The 25,041-nt window shown below is 37.4% G+C and overlaps 1 protein-coding gene across 1 annotated transcript in view; it reads left to right on the top strand.

Moving 5' to 3' along the window:
• Positions 1-25,041, top strand: part of GRIK3 (glutamate ionotropic receptor kainate type subunit 3) — an 813,353-nt gene that overhangs the window by 536,978 nt on the left and 251,334 nt on the right. Inside the window, exon 9 of the mRNA XM_082244657.1 lies at positions 20,042-20,155. Coding sequence (XP_082100783.1) covers positions 20,042-20,155 — 114 coding nt within the window. The remainder of the gene's footprint in view (positions 1-20,041; positions 20,156-25,041) is intronic.

Here is a 25,041-nt window from a genome sequence, read left to right as displayed (position 1 = left end):
TCTATGGCATTGCGGATGTCAGCGGAATACCATCCGCTGACATCCGATTTTCTTCCTGTCAGTTCTGTTCCGGTTTTTAGAACGGAACAGAACCCTATTTTTCCTCCGTTCAAAAAACGGAAAGGAAGGAAAATCGGATGTCAGCGGTGTCATCCGCAATCCCCATAGACTTACATTATGTCCGCATATCATCCGCAAACAGATGGGATTATATGCGGGCATACGGAGCGGATGACACAAATGTCATTCGCTCAGTGAAAAAAAAAAAGTCCCGCAGCGGAACTTTCACACGGAGCGGCCGTGTGAAAGAGCCCTAACTCTTCAATAACACAATAAAGCTCAATCCAACATAATTTTACCTGAGATAATACAATACAGATGATGTTATTCCAGTCTTTTGAAGTGTAAGAAGACAATAATTTTTTGAGCCCTGTCTCTTCAGTGGTAAAGTAAAAGCAACTGAATAAGGGCTATACTAATCAGAGGTAAGACAAGATTTGGGGTAGGAGAGGAATAGAGGAAAATAGTAAAAGGCACAAGTAACAAAAATAATAAATAAGCTGCTGTGGCATGTGTTCCAGTATTAGCCTAGGGTTAGCCATGTTCATCTTTTCACTTCTATTTTCCTTTGTCTTCCCATAACATGTTTGTTGTTCACCCCTGTCCTTTTCACATATACCTTCACAGACTGGGTTTCAGAAAGTACAGTATGTCATTGCATAGACCAACATATTAGTAAAAAAAACATAGAAACCACACTTATGGTAAATGTAAAGGTAAGTCCTGTGCTAATTGAAAATGATGCAATATGCAAAAACAATAAGTCAACAACTGTGTAAATCAACCACAAATTGTGAAAAATAAATAAGTTTGCCAGTCTAAATTAAAAATAGTCTAATAATAAATCCACCAAGAGTCCTTCTATAACACAGATGCAGACGCCAACTTTTCATATGTGCTCAACTGCTCATCTCATGGACTCTAATCCATCACTGTGTTGTACATGGAAGCTTACCAGAGAGATATGACCTTCTAGCATAGAGTGGTCATATTGCACATAGTAGTTATAAATGCCATGGGACATTTTCACCACTGCTTATCAAGAATCTCCTCCAAGCAACGTTTGTATGAAAAGAGAAGAAACAAGAGCCAAGTGCCCCCAATAGTGTAAAGCTAATAAAAATGTATTGAAGATAAAAGGTTAAAAATACACACATGTGATAATAAAAAAAAAAAATGTCACAAAAATATATAGCTTCAGGATTCAGTCCAATTGATTCTGCATGTGTGGTGACTTCACGACTTTAAGCTCCGATCTACATGTTTTGTCAAAACTGATGTCATCAGGGTGTAATGTTCCGGTACCTTTGGTACCCTAAATTACACTTTCCACAAGTGTATGCGCCCCACCATTTACTTTTGGAAAGGTGCGCATACACCTTTAAGACTGGAGCTGTCATCACTCAGCGCCGGACTAGATGGCTATTTAAGGCGTCGGCTCTCACTCACATGTGTTCGTTCAAACACCCTTATCTGGATGCTAACCTTGCTTGAAGCTTCCATGCTTGCAAGCTTACTTTGCTGATGGAACCTCGCTGCGCTGATCCCTGTATCCCGCTACTGGATCATCCGCCTCTCCTGAACCACCCTTCGGCTGTATCGCTAATAGTGCTAAGTACCCCGCAGGGGAATTCTCTATAAACTTATACTAAGCTTACACTATCTAGCTCTGCATAGTAGAGACTGTTTATCACATCTGCATAAACTAGATTGCTAGCTCTTGAGACTACTGCTACTTTTCTGCACTGGGTTGATCTCTTTTGTATGTCCACCTGCTATTCTATCATCTGCTATCATACAACATTGCTAAACCTTCCTGCATCCATCTGCTACTGTCTCACCTTCAAGTGTCTATCACCTACCACCTCCACTCAACCTATCCCTCAACCTTCATCATTGTGTTACCACATGCATAAAGTCACTCTAAGAACCAGCTTGCTAATTGTGTGTATTTACTGGCTGAAATAAGACCTTCCACACATGATGAGTCATTGAGGTTGGGAATGGTATCTCAGCATATCTCTTACATGACTACTGACGTGGAACTATTTCTGCAGCTGAAAATCCACACCATATAAAAACGCAGGAGCGTTACACAGGGACACGGAGGGTTTGCTGGTTCACCACATATTAAATATCAAGTGGGCAACAGAAGGAGGAATGGCCGTACACACTTTATTTGAACATCAATGTGACCAAGGACATGTACGATCTTGTGGTAAAAAAAACAATCCCACATAGCTACCAGATAAATGGGAAATGCACAAAATATGATTTTATTTACCAAACAAAACTAAATTTAAAAAAAAAACTAAATAAAAAAGAAAAAACTTTTCGAAAAAAAAAAAACAATTAAGGTTGTGTAAATCCCAATAAATTAAATTTAAAGCATATGTAAACCCAACATTTCAAATTCCTGATTTGTGCCTGCTGTATTATGCACTTGTATGAAAAAGTATCCTGTTCTGTTTTTATTGCTTCCTTTGCATAAATTCCCTGGTGTTCCTGCCATTCCATCTGCTTTCCTATTATAAACTGACCAGACTAAGCAGGAGAGCAGAGTGTGGTCAGTTCTATAGCTATGCTGGGAACTCAGCCTGCTCTCCTCCAATGATCAGACGTGCCCCGACATGTCCGCCCCATCCACCCCCCCCCCCCCAGCACAGCCATTTACTGGGAATATTAGTGTAGTGTTGGTTTTCCACCCCCAGCTCTTATGCAGCTGAGAACAGAAGGAATGGAAGGAAAGGGAAAAAAACATATTTCTATTGTTTTTCATATGTATACACATGTTTTGCCTTTAATTTCTACTTTAATCTAAATGGGCTGTATTACAAGCTAAACATTTACAATCCATTTAATAAACATCTTCTGCTATTCACACAAACTGTAAAATTGATATGAAAAAAATCATCACTATCTAGGTTATATACCCATTCCAAAAATAATGAGTAAATATCATAAAAATATGTATATAAAAATATGTATAAAAAAAAATGACAAAGAAGAAAATGTTAAATGGAACCACAGGAAAAAGGCACAATATATAAGTACAAAAGCCATACCCATATACAAATACAATAACAATCTCAGAAACATATCCTGAAGGATGTACCTAAACTAAAAATATCTCCAAAAAAGTGTCTCCTGTGGGAAAAAAGGAAAAGGAAAAAAAGAAGGACACAAATGTTGTCACATAGAGGAGGTTTACAGTTTACTAAGCAGTTGCTGATGAAGGCATTCACCCATGCAGGGGAAACACTCGCAGCTTGTAGATTAATTTTGTTCCTAGTTTCAAAATTTCCCTCCTCACAGAATTCCTTCTTGATTGGGAGTGCATTTGTAAATAGCTATAAAGAGGGTTCCAGCTGGATCTTTCTTATGACAGAGTAATGTTTCAAGACACTGTGTCCCTAAAAAAGCCCCTTTTGCCATTGCCATTGCATTCATTGAGGTGAACACTCAATGCCCATGTAGTCCTCCCAACATATTGCAGGCCACAAGTGTACTGCAATAAATATACTACATTGTTAGAGGTACAAGTGATGAAAGATTGTATAGGATATGTATGGGTATAGGTGAAAGTAGATTGAAATGAGTGTATTTTCTTCCGCCTAATATGGCATACTGTACACTTCTTGCATTGGAAATCATATATCATATGTCAACATATTGGCATTTGATACAGAACACCTTTGGCATGGTTTTTACTGGTTTGAAAGCATGTATGTACATGTAGGAGCTTTGTGTGCAAAAAGTGACCCAACAACACTCAAAGGATAAGAAAGCTACATGTCAGATGAACTTCAAATCACAGAAAACTAGAGATACAAATAAAATGTTAAATGTATGGTAATTTTATGACAAGGTACTCTATACATTTTATTATTTAGAGGTTGATTTACTAAAAATGGAGAGTGTAAATCTGCTGCAGCTCTGCATGGTAACCAATCATCTTCTAACTTCAGCTTGTTAAATTAAGCTTTGACAGGAAAACCTGGAAGCTGATTGGTTTCTATGCAGAGCTGCACCAGATTTTACATTTTCCAGTTTTAGTAAATCAACCCCTTAATGTAGGCACAAAAGGAAGAATCTATGTTTTTTTTATTGGGTGACATGTGTAATGTAAGGATGACCATCAGTTCGACCCGAACATTGGCTGTTCGAGGTTCGGCTGAATTTAGAACTTTTTGCCCAAAAAGTTCGGAATTCGGCAACCAGAAACGACCAAAATGCAATGGGACAGGAAATGGGCTTTAAAAGCCCATGATTGGACCAGAACGATTAGTAAAAGCCAATTGAGGGGGCAGGAGAATGCTAGGAATGTGATTGGAGTGACTAGGGGGTCCACAGACCAATCATTAGTGAATACGCCCCCCAGTATATAAGATAGCCCCCGCCAAATTCCTAGCATTGTTATACAGGGACATGGAAGAGAGTGGAAGCAGTTTGTGGACTTCTGCTGCAAAGTGTCATTTAGCATTTATTAGTGTGAGGAAAGGGATATCTAGTGTAGTTAGGGTGCTCTTTTACACTTTAGTTAGCTTTAATTTATTCTGTTTCTGTAGGGAAAGTGTTAAGTGTAAGGGGACCGTAGTGTAGTGTAGTGTAGGGTTAACTGACAGTGACTGCTATGGCAGGGTGACCAAACCCTTCCATATCAGGGTGACCGCTATAGAGAAAAGCTAGTTTCTCTGAAGTCACTTTCGCTGCAGTAATATGGCTTTGCCCCCGTCAGCATTCTTTTTGGCTGCAGGCGTCTATATGGATCTTTTGAGCACATGTTTGGAGTCAGGCATGACATCTGAACATGTGTATAGGGGGATATATATACGCACCCATGTATGTATATATACACCTGCACATATATAGGTGTGAAAGGAGCAGAAAAAACTACTTGCGCTAATGAAATAATTAACACCAATATAGTTACGCTCCTATCACACCTATATATGTCTAAGTGTAAAATACATATTAGTATGTGTGTATATATACCACTATACACAAGTTCAGATGTTTTGCCTGCCTCCAAAGAACCCAAAAAATGCCCAAAAAAACGCTAGCGTCAAAAAAAAAAAAAAACGCCCAGGTGTGTTGTTGCAGGCATTTTTTGGGTTTTTTGGAGGCAGGCAAAACATCTGAACTTGTGTATAGTGGTATATACACACACATACTTATATGTATTTTACACTTAGACATATATAGGTGTTATAGGAGCGTAACCATATTAGTGTAAATGATTTCATTAGCGCAAGCATATATTTCTGCTACTATCACACCTATATATGTCTAGGTGTATATATACATATAAGTATGTGTGTATATATACCCGTATACACAAGTTCAGATGTTTTGCCTGCCTCCAAAGAACCCCAAAAAATGCCCAAAAAAACGTTAGCGCCAAAAAAAAAAAAAAAAAACGCCCAGGTTTGTTGTTGCAGGCATTTTTGGGGTTTTTTGGAGGCAGGCAAAACATCTGAACTTGTGTATACGGGTATATATACACACATACTTATATGTATATACACACCTAGATATATATAGGTGTGATAGTAGCAGAAATATATGCTTGCGCTAATGAAATCATTTACACTAATATGGCTACGCTCCTATCACACCTATATATGTCTAAGTGTAAAATACATATAAGTATGTGTGTGTATATACCACTATACACAAGTTCAGATGTTTTGCCTGCCTCCAAAAACCCCCAAAAAATGCCTGCAACAACACACCTGGGCGGTTTTTTTTTTTTTTTTTGACGCTAGCGTTTTTTTGGGCATTTTTTTGGGTTCTTTGGAGGCAGGCAAAACATCTGAACTTGTGTATAGTGGTATATATACCACTATACACAAGTTCAGATGTTTTTCCTGCCTCCAAAGAACCCAAAAAATGCCCAAAAAAACGCTTGCTACTAAACCGGCAAGGTGTGAAAAGCGAGAAGCCACTAACCTGTTCTATAAGTGACCTAATACAAACAATCTTTTTTTTTATGGTTCTGAACATGCTACAGAGCTTAAACTTCACATGTACACTTTTTAGACCCCCAGATACTAAATCCAAAGAAACATTTTTTTTTTTAATTTTTTTTTATTTTTTTCAATAATTGGCTCTCTATCAAAAATGAAAACTTTTAAGAACTTTTTTTGTGTGATTAACAGTCCCTGGGGTATGACCCAGAACCCTAGGCACTTTTTAGGGACATTTATTGGGTTTTAGGGCTTCAAAATGGTGTTTTTTGATTACTGAAGTTCGGGTCCCATTGATTTCAATGGGGTTCTGAAATCCGGGCCGAACTTTCGGGAAGTTCGGATGTTCTGGCCGAACCGAACTTTTGAAAAGTTCGATCATCCCTAGTGTAATGTAAGTTTAAGACGGTAACACAACAAAGTCAGTGTTGCCCAACTGAGTTATGTAGGCATTTGTTTTCGTTCTATTGAACAGGTAACATTGGGTTCCTTATTGCAGTTTTGTGGAATTTGTTCTTATATTTTTATATAATTGTCTTTGAAATCAAACATTTACTATCTGGAACACTTGTATCCTTGTCTCTCCAGAAATATTTTTTGTCTTTCAGAATAGTGTCAAGTTCACACTAAACAACATTTGCTTTTTTAGTCTTTCAAACAATAAAGATTATATTTAGTTATTTTTTTATTTTCTGAAAATATATGACATTCCTTTGGTAGAATGCTTTAATACAGTGATTGTAGAGATTCATTTAAAAGAAACAGGGAAGAAAAAAAACAATGCATGTTCCAGTGTTTTTCCAGATACTTTCTAGTAATAAGTGCAAATCCAAATAGCAACTTCAAAAATGTATATGCCTTCTACCAATAAGGATACTACATACATACGATTTTCAAGTAACAACAGATTGGTTAAGGCCAAAAGTAAAAAAATAAAACAAAACAAAAAACAACCCCCCCAAAAAAAAAAAAAAAAAAGTTGTTAAAATGTATGCCAAGGAGAAAAGTGTGGTACATCCCTACATTACTTGCATATCTCTCTATATTTTAAGACCCTGCAAATACTACAAATTCCTGTTGATATGCCAGAAATTCCTTTAGCTCTTATGTTCAGTTATTGGCTGACAACACACTGGGAGTGATTCACTAAAGGCCACTTTGGAAGTGAAATGGCACAAATTCCCCCAGAGCTTAGTGACTGTGGTAGAGATCTGCTGATTTCCATCATCCAATCATGTGCACGCAGAACATTTTTTATTTTTTTTATATATATATTTTATTTTTTTATATTTTACTTGCACCTTATTAGGCATTCTTTACAAAGTGAAACTTTACCACATTTACTATGCTCTGGGGAAAATTAGTGCAACTCCACTTCCAAAGTCTATTTGCCTGTGATAAACCCACCCAACCAAGTTGTGTTAGCCCTGCCCAGTTGTCATTTGCTAAACTACTCAACTCCTACCAATTTTGAATCTTTAAAACAAAAAGATCAATCATTGTGTAGTCCCAAGATTAAAAACTAGAAGGCTAATTAATTTCTCCTAGACATAACACAGGAAGTGTGCACAAGACACAGGACGGCTCTGAATTTCTGATATGATCAACGGCATTTGTTTGCATGTTTCAATTGGTTTTAACAAAACACTTTCAGTGGTATAAATGGTAACAGACCAAAGGAAGCAAATAATAGGGGTTCTTTGTTATGGGTTTACATGCACCTTTTCATGCTTTAGCTCAGTTATCAATAAGCAAAAGGGCACAATTTCAATAATCTATTGTAGAAAGGAGGGCAGTAGTCACTATACAAGTAGGACCCAACACCACCATATGACATTCTGATGGTGACATTACAGATGTCTTTAGCGTTTTTCCACTACCAAAGCTGTGCTTCATGACATTTACAAAGCCTAAGAGCTGATGTGATCAGTACAGCCAATTGTTCCAGAACCAGAGGCTTCAGGACATCTCGGTCACCTGCTAATCTAGGCACAATTTCCATTTCCATTTACAAAGGTCTTGTAAGATTAATAAATTACTTAGAAGACATTTATATTAGAGTGTGGATGGGAAGTGGTTAAATATTCCCTTTCAAGAAAATTAATTCCTGGAACTCTTCTCTTTTGTTCTTATATTAACCACTTCATCTTAAAGGCAATTACAGAATGTTCTGTTTATATTAAAAGCACCTCCCTCATTAATATACTGTATCTTTAAAGAGGTGTGCATGTGACATTTTTGGGTGAGGTTTCTTTTTTTAGAGAGGAAGTACAAGTTTCTAGCCCCAAGGGGAAGAACTAGTAATGTGCATTGAATAAATTTACATGTTGATTGAATGGAAGTTAATATTTTCTGTAGCAACTGACGACCGGGAATTGTTGTTCAAAATTAAACTGTATGTTTTTGCTAAAAAGCAGTATTTAGCATTAACAAATATTAAACAGCCACAATTTTGCATCAGAAGTAATGCTATTAAAGGTGTGCAATGATGTAATTTCAATGCAAAATACACATTTGAATGAGAATTACAAAATGTTTCTTAGATAAACAGAAACAGGGCATAATGAGTGATTGGTGTAATGTGCAGTTCTATTATTTTTTTAGTTTATCTAAAACAGCACTTCCTCTCCTTCTAGACTTTCAGAACTTAGTTTGGTAGTACAAACTCCTCTAGATGATGGCATATTACAGTATTAATCTTTCCTAAAAATAAAAATTAAATAGAACTATGTATCACCCTGATGTTCTTAGTTCCTCATCTAGCAGCTATACCTGTATGTCAGCCTATAACATGTTAGGGCCAGGTCATTAAAGCAATTACTCCTACTGAACATGGATCCCGCTTCAAACAGCCATCTTGGCTCTCTCAGACAGCTCAGGCTCAAGGAATTATAGAATCCTGCTTCTGGCTCTAATATGTATAGCAGAATTATGTCACTTCTGGTTTTAGAATGAAAAGTGATATTTGCATCAAATCTGTGAGTTATTACTAAAGCAGAATGTTGGCACTGCCTTAGAAAAGCCTCCCTTCTTCTACACTTCCTTCTAACAGACAGCAATAGATTGCAAGACAGTCACATTAATGATTGTATTTCTAAATAGGAATTGATACCTTTAGAGTTGAACCCGAGTCAGATATATAAAACTATCAATCAATGCAGTAGTGGATTTATAAAAATAATTGAGGTTATTTTTAAGTACAACTAGCTTAATGTCAAACCACAGGATATACAATCAAAGCCCACCTATACTGTTGATCCCACCACTGTGCCAAAGTATATGTTATCAAAATAAGTATGTGCATGTAGCTGCCACTTTAAATAGAATAGATATCAACACATCTACAACAGTATAAAAATATGAACACACACACATATATATATATATATATATATATATATATATATATATATATATATATATATACACGGTAAATAGTGGTGCTATACCAAACCAAAATAGGCATGTGCCAAAGCAAATTATTAGTGATATGATATCACCAAGTCAACTAGTCACTGAATAAAGTCCAGTGAAAATGAGCCCTCAAACATGATAAGGAAAAAATGTGTGTCCGTAATAAATTGGTCTTGCTTGAGATCTCTCCACCACACCACGTGAAGATCATGTCAACTCACCAAAAACGATTGTCTCACCTTCTCATGTTCAGCAAAATAGGCTTAAACCCCTCTAGGGTTGAATGATATCTAGCAACAAGCTTTAATAGTGCCTCATAGACAATCCATGTATGTGAAACAAAAGGAAAAATGATTTTTTACTGCCTGGTATTTGTGAACGAAAGCCACACAACTAGGTAAACAACTAGGTAACTAGGTCTTTATCTAGTTGTGTGGCTTTCACTCACAAATACCAGGCAGTAAAAAAAGAAAGTTTCTTTTGTTTCACATACATCATGGATTTTCTATAAGGCACTATTGAGGAGTGGAAATTGTTGCTGGATATCATTTAACCCTAGAGGGGTTTATGCCTATTTTGCCAAACATGAGAATGTGAGGCAATGGTTTTTGGTGAGTTGACACCCTATGGGGAAGTGGTGTCACGATCTTTATGTGGTGTGATGGAGAGACCCCAAGCAAGACCAATTTATCATGGTGCCACATTTTTTCGTTCTGATGTTTGAGGAACTATTTCCACTGGACTTTATTCAGTGACTAGTTCACTGGGTGATATCAAATCACGAATAATTTGCTTTGGCACGTGCCTATCTTGGTTTGGTATAGCATCACTATTTACCATGTATATATGTGTGTTCATATTTTTATACTGTGGTTGATGTGTTGACAACTAGCTTAATACTCTAGTTTTTCTTGATTTAGTTTGATATCAGTCTTCCATAATCCTCTGCACTGCAGCATTCAGAGATGACGGAGAACTAGCATTATTATTATTATTATTATTATGCAGGATTTATATAGCTCCAATAGTTTGTGCAGCACTTTATAACATAAAGGGAGACAATAAAGCAACAATACAATTCAGTACAAGAGGATTAGGAGGGCCCTGCTCCTGGGAGCTTACAATTAGCATTGGTAGCAAATCAGGTTGTGCTGCAGTGCACATGAGACAGGGGACATGCTAGCAGGAGGTGAAAGCAGAATGATGATGTCATGCGCATACTACTGTTGTTTCATTGGACAGTCAGTCGCTGCAGGGCTAGGACAAGGAATGAGCAGGAGGGGCATCCACCCTGGGCACATTGGTATGGTGGGCGCCCCCGGAATGCTCCAGATAAGTGACTGGCAACCAGTGGGCTTGACAGTGTGTTCCTTCATGCCCACTCTCAAACTTATTTGTCCTCAGCTGGCATAAGAGAAAACACAATGCATGTGCAAATACTTTCTAACTGCAAGAAAACAAGTAATTGCCCATGTGTAGCAAGCACTTAATGCCAACCTTGGGCAGCCAGAGCAAGGGCGCAGAGAATGGGTGCAGGACAGTACATCTTTTCTTACATTGTGCATTAGTCGTGGGAAAGCAAGGCGGCAGTTTAATAATACTTGCCCTCTGTGGTGGATGAACCTGTCCCAGTACTGGTCAGCTGGTAGTGTATTTTGACTCAGAATTCATGGCCAAGCTGTTGTAAGAGAAATGCAGGAGCTAGGCTTGCTATCTGGCAAGGGTGTCTTGATTTTTACTACTTGAGCACAACATTGCTGTATTTTAGCTTCTTTTAGTTGAGCGAGTGTGTGAGTCTGTGGGGTTGATTTACTAAAATTGGAAAATGAAAAATCTGGTGCATCTCTGCATAACAAATTGGCTTTCAGTTTTTTTTTTTTCAAAGCCTAGTTGAACAAGCTAAAGTTAGAAGTTGATTGACCACCATGCACAGCTTCACCAGATTTTGCACTCTCCAGTTTTATGTGTGTATGTAAAAAAAACTTTGTGTATACTCCTTTTATGTTATGATCTAATGCTTTATAATTTTTTTTTTTGTGTCTGAAATCTTTAACTATTAGAATTTTTTTTTTTTTTCACATTGCTTTGTTGTTTGTTGATTATTTACTTAGAACTACAATGTACATGGAAAGTGATTAATTACAGTGAAGTGAGACTGTATCTAAAATCTCTTAAATCAAGTTCCTGGTTATTTTTGGAACCCATGGTGCTTATCTTACAAGCCACAAAGTCACTTCCCAGAATTTACTTCCAGTCTTTCATGTGAGACTGCAGATTAAAGATGTGGTTTCACAGATTGAGAGCAACGGGCCTGAGCTCGGTGAGAGGCAGATGTGCGTCTTTGTGTTTGGAGTGCTGATTTATTGAATGCTTGTGACAGAGCAGTCTTTTACAGCGAAAAGTCTGATATCCCATGGTGCTCCCTGTCCACGAGCTACTATGCTCACCTCAGGCCTTAAGGCGAGGAGTCATTTGCAATTGATTTTTCTTGATGTTGCCAGCTTTTAATGAAATGTGTAGTATCTGTAGGGACAAAAAGAAAGAGAATTGTCTTTCTCCAGGTTTTGCATGCATGACTAACCTTTCTGTAGAAGATGTCCCTGAGTTCCCCATCTTATTAGGGGAGCTGTCACTGGTTCCTTTCTCTTATATAGCATCATAAATCATGGTTTGAGTATGGACCAATCAAATCATTCAGTTCTGAAGTGCTAAGCCTCCTTCTACTTTCATACCAGAGTCATCCCACGAGCAATGATTCAACTAATTTCAGGTAGAAACTCTAGCAAATTATAATTCTTTATATAATGTTTGACCAGGTAATATTTCTAGAGACTTCCTTAGTCCTAGTTCTATCTGTTTTCCATCAAAACATAAATGAAAGTCAGATAACTTTATTTAATAACGCAGTTATTAATAACAAAGATGAGCTGCATCTCATAGCAACTAATTTAATTTTAGCACTTTAGTATAGGCACACTAATAAAAGCTGATCTATGATTGGTTTCTGTAGGTCACTACAAAACATTGTTAATAAATAAAGCCCTGGGTGTTTCTTTTTATTATAATCTTTATAGCTGACAGAGTTTATGGTTTCCAGGGACCCACAAAGCAGGGTACTGTATGTATTGAAAACTGCAGTAAACATATATTTTGCCATGCAGCCATGAATCATTTTTTGTATTGAGAAAAATAACAAGCTCTGATATTCTATAAGATACAATCTATCCCTGAAATTTAGGAAAAATGCGCACTCACAGTATGTTAAAAAAAAAGTAAAATGACCCGGGTTTTATGTCTCTATAGACTTAATTTCTCCCTGTCAGCTTGTACTGTCTTCCTTGTCCTGGTTGGTTATTATTACTCCGGTCTGCTGTTTTCTATCCTTATAATCTACATTATCTCGTGAAGGAAGGAATCCGCCAGTGGCAGAAGAACACCATAGAGTCTGCTGAGGACTAGATGGTCCCCGGCAGTCTCTATGATTCTTGGAGGCCCGGGCGCTATGTGATGATGTCACGATTGGCCTTGCAGTTGTCAATACTGCCGTGATCTCGGCTGGATAGTCGAGATCGTTTTTTTTTTTTTTTTTTTCCAGGCTTTCTAGCCTGTAGGAGAGATATGAGGTCATCACTATTCCTGTTACAAGGGATGTTTACATCCCTTGAAATATGAATAAAAGTGATAAAAAAATAAATAAATAAAGGGATAGTGTAAAAATTGAAAAATAAAACTAAAATAAACAATAAAAAAAAGTGCCCCCGTCCCCAGGTGTTCGCATGCAGAAGTGAACGCATGCGTACCTTGCGGCCACATGGGTAAACAGTCCATACATGTGAGGTATCACTGCAAACATTAGACTGAGAGCAACAATTCCAGTCCAAGACCTCCTATGTAACTCTAAACTGGTAAACTGTAAAAAAAATTGAAAACATTGCCTATGGAGATTTTTAAGTACAAAAGTTTGGCATCATTCCACGAGTGTGCGCAATTTCAAAGCGTAAAATGTTCAGTATCTATCTACTTGGCGTAACATCATCTTTTACATTATACTAAAAAATTGGGCTAACTTTAGTGTTTTGTTTTTTTTAATTCTTTAATCAGTTTTTTTTTTTTACAAAAAAATTGTGTTTGAAAAATGTCTGCGCAAATACCATGTGACAAAAAAAGTTGCAAAGACTACCATTTTATTCCCTAGGTAGAGTCTCTGCTAAAAAATAAAAGTATAATGTTTGAGGGTTCTGAGTAATTTTCTAGCAAAAAACTGATGGTTTTTACATGTAGGAGCGGAGTGCCAGAAATGGGCCGGTATGGAAGTGGTTAAATCATGCTGAGCATGTGACCAGTTTAGATGCAAGACCTTAGATGTTGAAATAGTATTTATATTGGGGATAGACCGATATGTTTTTTTCAGGGCCGATACCGATATATTGGTCACAAAGTATCAGTATCGGCCGATATGGGCCAATATTTTGTACATCCTATGTCATGGGACGAGACTAATCTTCTCCTCCTTCAACCATTAGGTGGTGATGCTCATGTAAGGGTAAAATTATGTCACTTAGCATAATTCCATTTAGAAATGTTATTGAATATTCCACTCACATAATGTACAAAAGATATAAGCAATTCCACATTAGCAGATCTGCATCTCCCACCTGCCGTAAGTGATACCCAGGTGATACCGCTCCCTTCGGCATCCACTCAATACTGCTCCGTCCCTCACCCGCTCCATCTCCCACCCACCCGATACCACTCCGTCTCTCACCCACTTGCCGTAAGTGTCACCCGGGTGATACCACTCCGCTGTGACCACGTGACCTCCGAGATCGTATGCCGGATGGAACGGTATTAGCCGGGTGTCACTTACGGCAAGTGGGTGAGAGACAGGGCAGTATCAGGTGGGTGGGAGATGGAGCGGGTGAGAGACAGAGCAGTATTGAGTGGATGCCGTATCACCCGGGTATCACTTACGGCAAGTGGGTGAGAGATGCAGATCTGTTAATCTAGAATTGCTTATATCTTTTGTACATATGTGAGTGGCATATTCAATAACATTTCTAAATGGAATTATGCTATGTAACATCATTTTACCCAAACATGAGCAACATTTGAAATATCGGTAATATCGGCCATTCCAGGGCCGATACCAATATATCGGCAAAAGTAAATATCGGTCCTCCGATAATCGGCTTCGCCGATAATCGGTCGAACCCTAATTTATATGTAAATTGTTTTTTAGATATCAGTTTTCAAGCTGGACCTACATTAAGTAAAGATAGAAAAGCCTAAAATGGCCAAGGCTCAGAAAGCTGTCCTGAAGGACCTGGGAAAGAATGCTTGTTGTGATAACAGAAGCTATGCTTCCTACTGTAGACTACATTATACTATTACTGTACATTTACATGGTATTGCATACTAATCAAAGATAGCTCTCAGTCTTTCTTAAATCTGTAATCTAATAGCATATGGGCAATATAATAACTCAAGTATAAAACACAGTACAGTAAAGAGTGAGTGTGCAAAGGGGTTGAGACGGCGCTACCTAAAAATTAATAAGGTGCTGATTAAAGTGCAATAATGTGCAGAAAAACCCCTTTAAAAAGGGGGTGATACCAATTAATCTAAAATATAAATATTAATCAAATTCTCGAAGGGTTAAAAACCACACAATTCCGTGTCGGTAAACAACCGATGTAATCTGTCAATGTATGGTGAATTTTATCTGCAAATAATAATTGTGCCACAAGTGAACAAGTGTTATAGTGGGTTTATTCCAATAAAGTGATACAGTGCAATGCTGATTTAGACATATGGATACAAATCCCTGGTGGTGAAGTGGTGAAAATATATAAACAAATAAAATCCTGGAGTGATATATTCCTCAGAGGTGATAGTGCTGTTTTACCCTCAGTGACCACTAGGTGTAGTATATACGACCTGATCCAATAGAGTGGTCCCACAAAGGTAGATCCTGGGGTTCCTCTCTTGATCCAGCAAGGCACCAGCTGGTGATCTCACAAAAAGAAAGGAGAGGGGAGCCCCATAAAGTAGTATATAACAATGTGCCAATACAGATAGTAATATTGACTCATGGTGAAGCTGCCTCGGATCAGTGTAGAGCAACGCCGGGAGGCTTCCGCGTTCCACGGCTGCAAAGTCCGAGACCGGAAGTGACGCAATGATGCAATGGACCCGCCCTATGCGTTTCGTCAGAGGACGTCTGCTGGAGCGGCGTCACCATAGCGTACTCCCGGAATCTTTATAGTCAGCCGATGTCATGGCAACCGCACGGCTTCCCGCGGCCATCTTGGTGCTCCATTGAACGGCCGGACATGCGCCATCTTGCTAACCCGCTACACAAGATGATTACGCACGGCAGATCAGACATGTCATGTAATTTTACATGCGGCTGCTATATTTCACATCATGTCAAAGCAGCTTTCACCGGATACCTACACGGATCTTATCTCAATAGTAATGAAGCAAAAAACTTTGTTTTTATAAAAAGAAAAAATGTTTGTACTTTATTAATATTTAAAAGGGAAAAAAAGGAAAAATAAAAAAATGGAATTCTTTATGTTTCAACATCTTGCAGTTTCTCTATCCCCGGAGGTTAAAGGGTAATCACACTGTTCCTTCTTTATGTGAAAGCACATCATATATATATACACATGGATATATTGCCTCTTTGTGTGCATATAGTGGAATTCTAGTGTGTGTTGAAACGGGGAAGAAGGCTATTCCATGTGAAGGTTTTATTTTAAAATGTATATAAAAGGATGTATAAAAACAATGGATATAAAAACAATATGAAACGGAGGAGTTATTTGTTGAGGGAGGAATCATATTGAAAGGAGGAATTTTTTAATATTATTATTTATTATTTTGAGAGGGATGTTGGACGAGAAGGTCCACCAACTCGATATGCAAAAAAAGGATTGTAATTTTCTTCTTTATCCTGACGTATGTTAGGAGACTTTATGAGTAAGGTTCAGAGGGGGCACTTGGAAAAATTAGATACAGAAAAAACGGATAAAGGATGATAAAAATCGATAAAAATTGATAAAAAATTGATTGATAAAAAATATAATAACTCAAGTATAAAACACAGTACAGTAAAACCTTATATTGCGAGCATAATTCGTTTCGGAAACATGCTTGTAATCCAAAGCACTCTTATATCAAAGCAAATTTCCCCATAAGAAATAATGAAAACTCAGATGATTTGTTCCGCAGCCATTTATTCATAACCATAAGTCTTTCATTTTATAGTCCATATAAGAAGAATATAGCAATGTGATAGGTTGTGTAACCATAAAATGTCCATCCACAAATAGCAGCCTCCACAAGAGGATTAGCAAGAAAATCCAGAAGGTTCCACATTTAGCAACTTACATGGTTGATGATTAAAAGAGGCATATCTAAGTATGCAGGCATCCGGGGGAAAGCTGTCCTCATAGACTATCCTCCGCACCACCAGCTCTCACCTCTGTCACTCTGCAATTGTGAGCAGGAAGACTACCCTGCAGTAGAGCGTTCTGAAAACGAGGCTTGATGCGCTCGTGGAGAGCAGCGTGGAAGGAATGACGTTGACGGCGGTGCAAAGGACGGTCTATGTGGACAGCTTTACCCCGAATGCCCGCACACTTAGATGTGCCTGTTTTATTTGTCAACCATGTGAGTTGCTAAATGTTGTACCTTCATTAAATGGAACCATGTTGCTACACTTAGCAGCACCTCTCTTCTCTTTTATACTCTGTTGTGACACATAGGCTGTATCTGTTTATGCCTTTCTCTACAGCCTTCTAAAGCACACAATTTACACAGCATTTTTGCGCTTCCAGAAGCAGGGGGCAGGATCTGAAGTCACACACTGCTTCTCACAGAGAGGAAAGCTGAGTGTAATCCAAGATCTAAGTGTAGGGAAAGGACACATCCCCTCTACCAAATCTCGTAGGGAAGCATGCACAGCTGAGGCTGTAGTTCACCCATTGTGTGCTGGGGTGGGGGGGGGGCATCGCCAAGCATTGTCTGGTGTCAGTATAGACTCTTATAAGTGAGTGACTCATGCAGATAGCAAAGGAATGACAAAGCAGACAGATATCAAACTAGGTACTTTAAATCAAGGCAAGTACACACTATTGAAGGATATGCTTTGCTCATTTTTCATTTTAGAGGTTTACAACCACTTTATCTCCAAACTAGTGAGCATAGTAATCCTTATTTTTGACAAAAAAAGCAAACTACATACCTGCAGTGAAAAGCTATACTCTTTCTAATGTTTGTGTTTTGATCAGAAACATGGAAACAAGAAATTGAATATGATCCTAGAAGCTGTAGCAGCACTCGGCAGATGAATACCCCTAATTGTTATTTTTTGGAAATGCAACTCAAATTATTAGAATATTATAATAATATAGAATTATAAAATATAGAATTCTATAGAATATAGAATTATAAAATATAATTTTGATATTTAAGAGAATGAATATTAATGCAGTGCTAAAGAAAGTTACCTCAACATATCAAGGGCATCAGCAAGGAGCACTCTTTAGTCCTCTGACTTTTCTCAAAATACACAACAGCATTTTTATTTTAAAGTGTATCTAAACCAAAAAACAAAAAGTTTCCATGTAATATGTCGCAGGGCATTTTTCAGTGGGAACACCAGGGGAAAGCAGTTCAGGCACCTCCAGCTCTGAATATATGTAATGGTAAGGGGCACTGGGGTGTATTGGAGGGCCTATTGATGCTGGTCACTGGGGATATTTTGTCACTGGGGGGGTTTACATTTCAGGGGGGATCTAGTGTTGCTGGCGGGGGTCTATTGTTGCTGGGGTGGACCTTTTGTTGCTGGGGGGTACAAACAGAAAATTAGGAGCACACTGAATTTCTGGCAAATAAACTGGTATTTTTTTTTTGTCCACTTTTAAAGAAATAAAATTTGGAAAGATGTCTACTTTTTCATTTTGTAAAGGTATACACTAAAGCAGTGGTCCTCAACTCTGGTCCTCGGGGCCCACTAACAGGCCAGATTTTAAGTATTACCTTTCGGGAGATGCAGACTAGAATCCTGCAATCACTGAGCAGCAAATGAGATCACCTGGGATGAAATTTAGTTATCTTGCAAACCTGGCCTGTTAGTGGGCCCCGAGGACCGGAGTTGAGGACCACTGCACTAAAGGACCCTGCGGACAGCTCATATTTCAACTGATTCCTGCAAAAGTGTAATTTGAGTAATAGGTGGGCCTGCAAGCACCACACAGATCAAAGGAGCCGGGTGTAAAATTATTGGCAGAATAGTTACTGCATCCTATTAAATGCAGACAATGTTTGGCAGCGCCATTGTATTCAGGCAACTGTGGATGCCGTAGCTTCCTGAATGCCAGCAATGGAGATTCATTCATCCATGCTGTTAGCATTAATGGGGAATCACTTGATTTTTGGATTGATATTCCACAAAACGAATGAGAGAAAATCAAGTCATGTACGGTGGACTTTACATAAATTGTAAAGTTGTTCTCTGCCATACTGTTCCTAGCTATTTGAAACACCAGCCACAAATAATCAAGTCAGTTACCAAGGGACAACTTGCATTACTTTCAAAAGGCAATTCATTAGACATAATTACCGTATTTTTGGACTATAGGGCGCACTGAAAATCCTGAAATTTGATCAAAAACCGCCAGTGCGCCTTATAATCCGGTGCGCCTTATATATGAAAATAGTTTGAAAATTTACCGTTAACTGTATGGTTTGACCAAAGGGGTGCAACCACTGGACATAAGTGTCAATCGATCCTTTAAGGAGAAACTGCGAATCACGTGGGAATACTGGATGATGGAAGGAGAGCACTCCTTCACGAAGATCGGGAGGCAACGCCGGGCCAGTTATGCCACTGTGTGCCAGTGGATAGTGGATGCCTGGCATAAAGTATCCGCCAGAACTGTCATCCGAGGGTTCGCGATGAGCACCTGCCAGTAAACCTCGTGCGGATCAACGTTCCAAAAAAAAAAAGTGCGCCTTATAATCCGGCGCGCCTTATATATGAAAATAGTTAGAAAATTTACTGTAAAACTGATACTGCGCCTTATAATCCGGTGCGCCTTATAGTCGCGAAAATACGGTAAAAGTTAACTAGTTTCTAAACAAATTCTTGTTTATTTGTTTAATTTTCCAGTCAATAAAATTGTTTTTGATTTTCATTTAGCTATGCGGATTTCTATATAAATTATCTTTTTTTTTTTCCATTTATGAACCAAGCTCACAGCAAATTTTCATTTTGTTATGAATATTTTCAATTTAAACACATAAAGGCAAACATTTGAAAAGCTTTGTGCCACTGCACATACATATAGATTAATGCCAGTTCATAAAAAACACATATATCTATCTTGTTTACTGCAGTATGACACTATGGATCAGCTGTACTATAAAGCATAGCTATTAATCTCAGAAGGAAAAGTGTGGAGCACTGCCATTTTTTCACTGACAACCTATGAGTCTTCTCCCAGGTCAGAAAGCTGATTTGGTAAGACACTGAATACATTTTTATCTGGATTCTTGTATACTATAATCTTGTTTTTAATCCTTTATAGGTGGGAACATGGAACCCCTCCGATGGCCTCAACATTACAGAAGTTGCTAGAGGAAGGGGACCAAATGTCAGTGAATCATTGACCAATCGAACACTTATTGTCACCACCGTACTGGTAAGATAATCGCTGCCATAAAAAAAAAATAATAATAATACTAATAATATAAAATAATAAATATATATATATATATATATATATATATATATATATATATATATATATATATATATATATATATATATGTTGATTTTCTAAAGGTGATTAAGCGAGGTAAGATTGGGTATGCTTTGCAAACTGCATTTTTACCACATTCTCTAAAGTAAGTGAAAATTCCCTTTCAAAGTGAAAAATGACTCTGTTTGGTGAGCATGTTCTACTCCTTTAATAAATCAACCCCATCAAACACAATAATATAATATAATATAATATAATATAATATAATATTAGTATGTTATATTAGTATACAGTATACATATAAGTTATGTGTGTATATATGTTATATTAAAATACAGTATATATATATATATATATATATATATATATATATACATATATATTTATACTGTATATTAGTCTACACCTTTTAGCTAGGGTTTGGCTATTTCTGCCTATTTCATGGTAGTAGGTTGCAACCTTTTTCTCAGTACTTGACACCTAGATAATATTTAGCTGGTATAAATAGTGGGGGAAGGACAAGTTGCAGAATACTTAAATGATGAGTGTATTATTTAATTTACATATGAATTCTAAGAGTGAAATATCCACTTGATTCAGAACAAAATACTTATATGATCTTAGCATCCAAACCTTTTTTTATTATAAAAGGCGAGAGGGATGTTCTCTTTTTAAGGCTCAGTCTAATCAGTCCTATCATCTTAAAAATAATAACCCCTATGGAAAGTATTTCAGATTGTCCTGAAACTGCATTAGTTACAGGAAAATCACAAGACAGGCAACAGTTCTTTATAGGGAACATACAGTTAGAGAATATGCTAAAAAAAAAAAAAAAAAATATACTGGTCATACGGTTCTTGACATGCACAAAATAGATGTGTTGCATGCAGATAATATGACAGAAAGCTGGATACAATATGTATTTTGGTTGATTAGGAATTAAAGGGTGGATGTTAAAAAAAAAAAAAAAAAACAGAAAATACATGTTGGCATGTGCACATGGTACACATATAAATGTTTGTTATGGTAGAATATAGCAAAATACCAAAAACAATCAAAAATGGTTAAGTTTTTATTTATGAACATTTATTTATAAATATATATTGTATCCAGTATTGTGATGGCACTCAAATGGCACTATCAAATGCAGACACATCATTCTCAAGACCTGTGAGTGAGTCAACTTTCACTTGATCTATTGATGCTTTTGACTGCAGTCATCCTACGTGTGCAGTGATTACTGCTAATATAAAACATATACAGAACATATTTACACATGTATTGAAGTGTATATACAGTATATGTTAATATATGTAAGAACAATGTGGGTAGTTGGGTTTTATAGTACCGGCACACAGCTTGCTGTTGGTAAAACAGTATTAAACCCAAAAGCAAATATTTACTATATTACAGCTTACCATTTCTTAGATTTGGTGTTGCTGTGACTGAAGCCAAACTGCAGCTCACACTGCAGATGCACAAGCAATTTGTTGGTGTATCTAAATCTGCTAGTACATTTAACACCCCTTCCTCCAAGACTGACAAGGCTGCTGTCCAAAGGCAGCCTCTGTGCTCATTCAGCCAATCCTGAGTCCAGAGTAGGGACACTCTAGTACAGGAGGTGTGAATTTTGGCCAGATCATCAGATGAAAACAGAAGGGAAAAAAAGTCTAAAAAAAAAGAAAACTAATGCAACCACCACATTTAAAGATTGGTAAGCTGCAATATATATTACATTTTTGGTTTGGGGTTTATTACTGCTTTAACCACTTGCCGACCGCCGCACGACTATTTACTGCAGCCGTCAGCCCCTCACAGGCAAAGCGGCGTAGGGCTACGTCGCTAGCCTGTGAGGCTCTGGGGAGCGAGCGCGCGCCACCGGAGGCACGCTCCCGCTCGGTCACGGACCCCCCCGCGCGTGTGCCCGGCGGACCCGATGTCCGCCGGTCACTCGCGATCGTCTGTTACAGCGGGAGAAAGGCAGGCGGCTAATGTAAACACTGCCGCCTGTCATTCTCCCCTGTGGGAGAATAGTGATCATACGGTTCTGCTATGTAGGACCGTTGATCACTGTTCTTACACCTCAAGCCACATCCAATCACAGTTAGAAGCATGCCCCTAGGGATACACTTAACCCCTCCCTCACAAAAAAAAGTTAACCCCATTCACTGCCAGTGCATATGTATAGCACTGATTACTGTAGTAATGTCACTGGTAACCCCAAAAGTGTACATGTCAGTCAGGGGTCCGATCTGTCTGCCCCAATGTCGCAGTCCCGCAAAAAAATCGCAGATTACTTGTAAAATCTTCCGGGGCTTAAGTGGTTAAGGAACAGTTATATTTTGGAAAATTGTCCAAAGTATTTGTGAGACACAAAATTGATCTGTCTCTTTCAGATAACTCTGTTATATCTTATTTTTATCACATGGGCTACAGTAGCGATTGATGGCTTTTAAGAATTGGACTTCTAAGGTCCTAGAGGTGTTTTGGATACAATGAACAATTGATTGGCTTTCATCTGTGACATACATAAGGGCAAGAACCATAGCACTATTAAATAATGCCTACGACTATTACCAGTAATTAAAGCACATATTAATCTTAATGGCACATCATGAAACATGACAAAGAGAATTAGTATTTCATCAGTACTTTATGCCAAGGCAGTTTAGTAATTCATCTCAGTTACAAAATTAGCATAGTTTATTACTCTGTGTGTGAATTCAAAATGTTAAACTTTAAAAATTGCAGTTATGACAACATTGCAGCTGAGCATCTCATACTAATTACATTTCACCTGGGAGTTGGAAAATTAGAAGTAATATACACAGGTAAACAATGATTATAGGTTTATATATACATTTTGTTTATTAACCACTTAAGGACTAAGCCTATTTCTGACACAGGTTAAAATCAGTATTTGTTGCTAGAAAATTACTTAGAATCCTCAAAATTTATATATATATTTTTAACAAAGACTCTGGAGAATAAAATAGTGGTTATTGCAATATTTTTTGTCACACTGTATTTGCGCAGCGGTCTTTTAAACGCAATTTTTTTTAAAAAAATACACTTTACTAAATTTAAAAAACTAAACAGTAAAGTTAGCCCAGTTTTTTTTTTTTTGTATACTGTGAAAGATGATTTAACCTCCCTGGCGGTATGATTCTGTCAGGAATTCTGTACCAAAAGCAGTACAATTGTTTTCATGGAAATTTGGCGTTATGTATTATAGGCCTACAATTCTTAGCAATTACTGACTTAAACCTGACCAAAACAAGAGTCTAGTAGACATCCGAGATGTGATAAATTTGAAACACAAACGCATGAATTATAATCGAATCAATAATATAATTTTATTATTTAATATATAATATATATAATAAAATTATATTATTGATTAGATTATAATTCATGCATTATATATTATATATATATATATATATATATATATATATATATATATATGTGTGTGTGTATATATATATATATATATATATATATATACACACATATATATATATATATATATATATATATATATATATATATATATATATATATTATATAACGCATGAATTATAATTGAATCAATAATATAATTTTATATGCATATATATATATATATATATATATATATATATATGCATATAATATAAAATATAATATATATATAATATAAAATGTGTTATGTGTTTGTGTTTTGTGCAACGTTTTTTTTTTTTTTTTTGAATTTCTCTCCCTAGTTCCGCTCCCATGCAGCATTGCTGCTGCAGGGAACGGAACTAGGGAGTCATCACACCGACGGAGGTCGGAGGAGCGGCGGGACTCTCGGCTGGCGGTCACAGCAATGAGAGATCATCGCTGGATCGCCAGGATAAGGTAAGAGAACACCGCTGCGCTCTCTGCACATCCACCCCGAGCGTGACTCAGGGATACCGATCCTGGACTAAAAAATCCACCCCGAGTCACGCTCGGGATTACCGCCAGGGGGGTTAACGCCGAGAAAATAGATACCTAACATCTTACGGTTTAAATTTGACCAATTGTGGAATAGAGACAAACTATGGTACTTAAGAATCTCCATAGGTGATGTTTTAAAATGTTTTACCGGTTACCAGTTTAGAGTTACAGAGAAGGTCTTTTGCTAGAATCATTTCTCTCACTCTAACAATCACAGCATTTATATTTGGGGGCGCAACTTACGTATGCATTTTTTTGCTGCACGAGCACAGGGGGATGGGGGCTTCAAAGATTTTTTCCTCCTATTTATTTTATTTTAAATTTTTCCACTGTTCCTTTAAAAAAAAAAAAAAAAAAATGATTTATTTTTTTGCTGTCACAAGGAATGTAAACATCCCTTGTGACAGTAATAGGCAGTGACAGGTACCCTTCTACTGTACTTAAATTATTTAAAACGCCAAAATCTGCATTTTTTTAATCACTTTTTTAATATCGGCATCCTTGGCAGCCGAGTAAACTGGAAGTGACGTCGCTCCTAGGTTACTTCATCAGAGACCCGATCAAAGTTGAATCCGGCTTCGTTCAGTACTCTTAACGTGCATCAAGAGCTTTAAAATTGTTTATAGGGCTTTTGGGGAGCTTATGTAAAGTGTCATTAATGCTTGTAATATGCCAGTCTAATGCACATACTAAAGTGCATTAATGCCAGTCTATTGCCTATACTAAAGGGCATTAATGCTAATGCAACACAACAGGTGCATTATTGCTATAGGAGCTTTGGTTGAGAGTTAGAAATTTTGCAAGTGTGAACAAGCCCTTTCTTTCATCATACATATCAGGCTTCACTTGCATATCTGTCACAT

Source organism: Pelophylax lessonae, assembly GCF_965119305.1.
Source record: "Pelophylax lessonae genome assembly, chromosome: 2".
NCBI classification, from domain to species: Eukaryota; Metazoa; Chordata; class Amphibia; order Anura; family Ranidae; genus Pelophylax; species Pelophylax lessonae.
This window is presented reverse-complemented; position numbering and strand designations above follow the sequence as displayed.